Raw genomic sequence first — 5981 nt, 5'->3', positions numbered from 1 at the left:
AACAGATCATTCATTTAGAGCTCAAACCCAACCAGAACATCATAATGGAAGAACACCTTTGACCGAGTTACCAGTTGATATGATTGGCCAGTTTCCCGTTGATTACATGCACCAGGCATGTCTTGGTGTTATGAAGAAATTGTTGACAATTTGGTTAAGTCAATACATTAAGGTAAGAAACACAAGTTTGCAATATTATGCAGCGACGCAAGCTGATTTGTACAGATAAAAATCAGCTGGAAGTGGATGAGACCAGAAGCCAGACACATTAAATTTACAAATGGCCACGACAGCTCTTATGGGTAAAATAAGGTGGATACTTGGATACATTGTTGTACCTTTCATGCCAACTCAAAAAATGATTTTTTTCTTTAGTTGACTACACGACAGCCCAAAAGCTCATGAGAAAAGCTCAAATCACCTCGTGTCCTGAACTCTCAGACGCCTCCATCACTGAGAAAAGGCCAACCAGGCTGAAGAGACCACCTTTACACCTTTTAGAGTCAGATAGTGATATCACAGATATTGAAGACAGTATGTATATGAATTCACATTTCTTGTTTGGTTTATAAAGTAATTAAATGATAAAAACTTAAATTTAATACAATTGTTTTAGGTAATATCAACACCAGGCCACCAGCAAAAATACCAACCCTTCCCTCTCCACCGAGAACAATGGAACCAAGAAGGAACTCATCCAAAAGTACAAGAACATTTTATTTTTTAATTTGTAAACCATTGTGGGCCACACCCAAATTTTTTTTTAAATTTTTTTTACAGTAAACAATTCATATTGTTGTCATTTGTTTATAACAAAGGTATTATTACAATGATATGAATCTTTACTTTACTGTGAATTACTGTTTTGATGCTTGCTTGAACAAATTAAAAAGTCTGTTTTGAATCAGTCAAACCTTCTGATGGACATAACTGATGATAATGATAAACATCACAAAATGTATCAGTATTTTAGTGCTGATGTAATTTTATTAATATGCCATTGATCCAGAGATGCCAGGGGGCTACAGATCAGCTGTACATACCACTCAGTCAATGATGCCACAACATTTAGGTAATGTTTTCCCACGTCTTTCTTTCTTTCTTTCTTGCTGTTATTTATTTATATATATTTTATTGAAAATTGTAAAATGGTAAAAAGAAGAAAAGAAAATGTGTTGCTTGTGTGAACCGCAGATATGGTACAATTACTGGAAATGGCAATCTGGCAATTTTACAGCAGTTACCGTGTTTAATGTGTGAAAGCAGCATTTGTCTTATCAAACTTAAAATAAATGTACTTGCATATGCAAATATAAGTTAAATGTTTATAAGAGATAATCACAATAATGTCTCTTTTGTAGCACCAAGAATGCAAGAATGGAGTCATGAACATAATTCAAGTGTGGATCAACACCAACATGGTATGTTACTTTTTATCTTTGATGCAAAATTTGATCATGATAGAGCACTAGTGGCTTAAAGTCCATTTTGAAAGCCTCAACATTTATAAAGTGCTATTGTGAGGCCTGATGAATAAATTATTTTTTTTTGCATACAAATTTAAACTTTTTTGCCTAGAATCAGCCTGGACAGCCAGTGACAATGGAAGCTGGACAGATACCCAAAGACAAAATTGTAAGTAATGTTAAATTGGGTACTCCATCCAAAAAATGTATTTTCACATTATTTACTCAACCTCCTGCCATCCCAGATGTACAAATCCAATCTGAAATGGGGACGTTTTGTAAAATGCAATAAAATTTAAAATCAAGTCTGTGAAAATTAAAATCTGTTTAGTTTAGTTAAAAGGTCTTGCTGCAGAATTCCTGCAAGTACAAAGAAAAGATTTACAATGTGTTTACTGACCAGATTAATTGTATTTTGTAAATATAAACAAATTTAGAAATTTGTGATAAGCCATGATCCAGCTTTGCTTGCAAAGACTAAGATGCTCCTTTTATACCCAAACATGATACCCTCACCTATTACCAAACGACCTGCCTGTGAACTGTTTCAAAACAGTTTAATCTATATTCTGTCATGTTTACTTTGCCTGTCTCAACTTTTTGGAAGTGTATTGCAGCCATCAAAATCACAATTGCTTTGTTTTTACTAAATGCATTTAAGTTGGTCAGTGAAAGCGGTGTAAGTCTTTTCTTTGTACTTTTGTAAATTAAATAAAAGACAAAGAGAATTAACAAACCACAGATTCTCAATTTCATGGCATTTTAAAACACATCCCAACTTTTTCTGATTTGGGGTTGCATTTATGACTTTATGTCTCCCTTCTGTGGAACACAAACTGAGATTTTTAGAAAAATAAGCGACCTCTGTGAGTCTATATAAAGCAAATAATTAGGACGCCAAAGTTGATTTGTGAAAAAACACACTAAACAAACACAACGTTGATCCATATGACCCCAGTTGATGAATCAGTGTGTTCTGAAGCAAATTGATAAGCATATGTGAGAAAAATACTAGTATTGTAAACTTAAACTATAAACCATTGCTGTAAGTTGCATCGTAAAACTTGTGTGAGAAGTGATGCAAGCATACAGGACCGCTACTTATTGCAAGTGTTTTGCTTCAGGACACAATGATTCATCAACTGGGGTCATATAGATAACCATCATGTTTGTTTTTGAAGCATTTCTGTTCATTAGAAAAAACTAAGTCATGAGTCTTTTTTCATTTTTGAGTGGAGTATCCCTTTAAGTAAATATTCTTTGTATGTGTACTGTATGTTTAAAAAAAAATATTTTTATACTTGCTCGGTTTTCAGATGACTTCAATTCAGATGGGCAAAATTGTACATCAAATAACAGTTAAGTAATATTAATAACTCCATAATATTTATAAGAGGTTTTATATTCTACATAAACCTTTTTGTATAATTTTTTTATATATCTAAAATATCAAACCAACATCCAGTTAAATGTCCTCATGAAACTAGATAAAATAATTGCAAAACAGGAAGAGCATTCTCTCTTGCTTCGGCGGCTACTGCAGACAAGAGAGGAAGACACAGGGCCAGAGAACCCTGTCCCATCTATTGGTCAGTTCCCTGACTTGCTCTCCTTTGAGGATAAGCTGAGGGTGGACGAAGAGCGCCAAAGAAAAACGGTTTAGCATTTGACATTCTTATTTGCAGCTGAACTGTTCTGTGTGTATGCATAGGATTTGACAATTCCATTTAAATTAAATTCAGGTTAAATACCTTTCGACAATCGGAGGACCAAACTATGGAGAGACAGTGCGGCGAGTCATGAGAAAAATCCCTTCCTCAGACGTTTGGTCACAGTTTAGCCTCAAAGGAAGGAAGGGGAAGAGGAGACTTGAAGAACTCGCTGTTTATCGAGTTCTAACAAGTATAAAAAAATCAACAGTATTTGCATTTATTTGATTGAATATTCTATTGTATTTTCAATTATCTTTGATTTGCATTATAGTGACAGAATTCTACATGATTGGCCACCCAAATGGGAAGAATACCTGTTCGTTCAAATGTAAAGTATACTTGTTCATCTCTAAAAACTTTACTTAAACCATTTAGGGGCAATAATGAAATCACAGCCTGGGTCTACTAGCATGGATGCTGAAAGCCAGATAGCAGAGACCCTTAAACATGCACCAGGTCTGGTTAGGAGAAAGGCTAATGTGAGCATTTTGACAATGTATCATATTACTGACAATATGTACAGTATGTATAATATATTACTCTTTTCTTGCCCAGCCAACACTTTCACTGGCCCTGCCACAAAAAATAAAATAGCTGTTTTGATCCTTATCTTGTATTCTCATAAATAAGTGTATGGCAAAAATGTAGATTAGTTAAATATAAGGGAAACAAATGAACACATTACAAACAATAGCACAATAAATAAATAGCACAGTTTGTAGGTGATCAGCAACGTTGCCACAGTTAAAATGGAACGCTGCTGTGGCGGGCACGTGACAGAAAAGGCGCTGAGTTGATACCACTTTCTACCAGACAGGGGTCTTCGTGCAAACACAGTTCTCATTTCAGCGCGCGTCGCGTTTTCTCTATTATTAGTTCCTCCGTAGACTATGCGTGATACACTGTGCTGCTCTATTTATGTTGTTATAAGCGCCGGATGCATCCTCGCGCTCCCTCCCGCTAAGTAGATGGTACCGTCCGGCCTCGGGTCAAAGTTCATAAGAAGTGTGCAGTGCGTGTTCCGCTCGTGCCGGGTTTTTAATCTGTGTGTTTTGGAGCAGGTGGTCATTTTATCTCCGTCAGAAAGATGGCCTCAGGTAAAGCTATGTGCTGTACTGTAGCCCACCTCGCAGTAATGCTCGTTATTCGCTCTGTTCAGTTTGAGAGTTGATCAGCGCGCTTAGCATTAACGTTAGCGGCTAAACCGACGACGCGGGGGGTTCCAGGGTTTGAAGATCAAACCACACTCACGACAGAACAGCAACAACAACACAAGGCGGTTAAATGATGTGTAATTGTGTTTAATTCTCCAGAACGAGCTGTTTGGATGTGTAAATCTGCCGCGGAGGAGCGGTTAGCGACCGTTGCTCATAGTGCGGCGTGGTGTGACCGTTAGCTTAGCATTGCGCTGTGCTGTTTACACCATGTATTCTGACTAAACCGTTTATTTCTGTTCGCAGATTCAGGCTACGGCCAGCCTGGCGCTCAACAAAGGTAACTAAGCGACCGATTATAATCTATATACGTTACGTACAAAATAATGGATGTAAATATCTATTGGTACAAAAATGCAGTGCCACTTTTTTTGTGTGCATTGATTTGTTTCAAGATGTGTAATTTTTCTACCTCCTCTTGTTTATTTGTGCAGCTACGGCTCTTTAGCTGGGTCCCAGGGCTATCAAGCTGGACAGGTGACGCTGTATTAGATTACTGTTGCTGATGTGCATCATTATAGCGCTGGTTGTGTGTGTTAGTGATGTTCTCTCTCTCTCCAGCAGGGTAATGGCAGCAGCTCTTACGCTGGACAGAGTTACGCTGCTTATGGACAGACTGGAGGTAAGTGGTTGACAGATGATTTGGTGAATGTCTGTTAGTGGTGGGTGCTGTGTAACTGGTGTGTTCTCCTGAAGGAGAGAGCTACGGCCAGTCGTCTCAGGGCTACTCTTCTGGTGGCGTTGAAGGCTATGGACAGCAGGTGTCCGAATCCTCGTCCAGGTAAGAGATTTGACTCTGAAAGCAGCACTGTGTAACTTTTGGCGCTCTAGCGGTTAAAGGGGTCGTATGATGCTGCTGAAAAGAACAGTATTGTGTGTAATGAAATGTGTTTGTCCGGTGACCAGGCTGCAATAGTCCAAATATAAGTACTTATTATAAGAGTACCGTAGTGATTCGGAACCAGACAAAAACACGGTTTGGAAGATGAATTCATGATGTAATCGCTCATTATATACATTTAGCAAATTTAGAACGCAGAAAGTTTCATACTGCTGCTTTAACTTTAAAAATGAGAACCATCACACATTTGATCCTTCTGCTCTAATTTGTGAGTAGATTCCGTTTTTTTCTTCTTCTCTGGACTCCTTTTTAATGGGTAAATTACATTTTATTAATTAAAAAGCATGTCTAATTAATTACAATCATGAAACTTAAACAATTTAACATCAAATTATTAAAAGTTTAACAAATATTACGTTTAGGGCCCTATGAAATGTTTTATTTTTTCCAACCTAATGTTTTATTGTTACCAAATTCTGTTTTAGCATGTCTAATTTGAAAGCATAAAACATTAAGTTTCATTTATTCTTACAATAGCCTTATGATTTTTTTGATCAGAAATTCTGTGTTGTGTATTTACATTTTGTTTTAAGGCATAAAACATTCATTTAATCTATCTTTTAAGTAATGAAAATTAAACAAATTTAATTTTTTGGAAAATAAAGGTAATTTAATATTACAATTAAAACATTTAAGAAATGTTGAATGCTTCTCCTTAAAAATAAGGTTTTAATAATTGTAGTAGCAG

General features: G+C 36.4%; 1 protein-coding gene and 1 long non-coding RNA gene across 4 annotated transcripts in view; both read left to right on the top strand.

Annotated features, from left to right (window-relative positions):
* The first annotated feature begins 1004 nt into the window (after positions 1-1004).
* Positions 1005-3609, top strand: LOC107598668 (uncharacterized). Its single transcript, XR_001610581.1, has 5 exons — positions 1005-1072; positions 1362-1421; positions 1579-1635; positions 2783-2824; positions 3554-3609. It is a non-coding gene; the product is annotated as an uncharacterized lncRNA (long non-coding RNA).
* Positions 3610-4136: 527 nt separating this feature from the next.
* LOC107598573 (RNA-binding protein FUS-like) overlaps positions 4137-5981 on the top strand; it is a 15695-nt gene continuing 13850 nt past the window's right edge. Inside the window, exons 1-5 of one of the 3 annotated variants that reach the window (XM_016289948.1) lie at positions 4137-4275; positions 4639-4672; positions 4827-4869; positions 4954-5014; positions 5089-5173. In XM_016289948.1, the coding sequence (XP_016145434.1) occupies positions 4266-4275; positions 4639-4672; positions 4827-4869; positions 4954-5014; positions 5089-5173 (233 nt within the window). In that variant the 5' untranslated portion in view covers positions 4137-4265. The remainder of the gene's footprint in view (positions 4276-4638; positions 4673-4826; positions 4870-4953; positions 5015-5088; positions 5174-5981) is intronic. The other 2 variants (XM_016289947.1, XM_016289946.1) reach the window with 2 other exon arrangements.

This window comes from Sinocyclocheilus grahami, unplaced genomic scaffold, assembly GCF_001515645.1.
Source record: "Sinocyclocheilus grahami isolate Dianchi unplaced genomic scaffold, SAMN03320097.WGS_v1.1 scaffold253.1, whole genome shotgun sequence".
NCBI lineage: Eukaryota > Metazoa > Chordata > Actinopteri > Cypriniformes > Cyprinidae > Sinocyclocheilus > Sinocyclocheilus grahami.
Note: the sequence above shows the minus strand (reverse complement) of the source record. Positions and strands in the feature narration are given on the sequence as shown.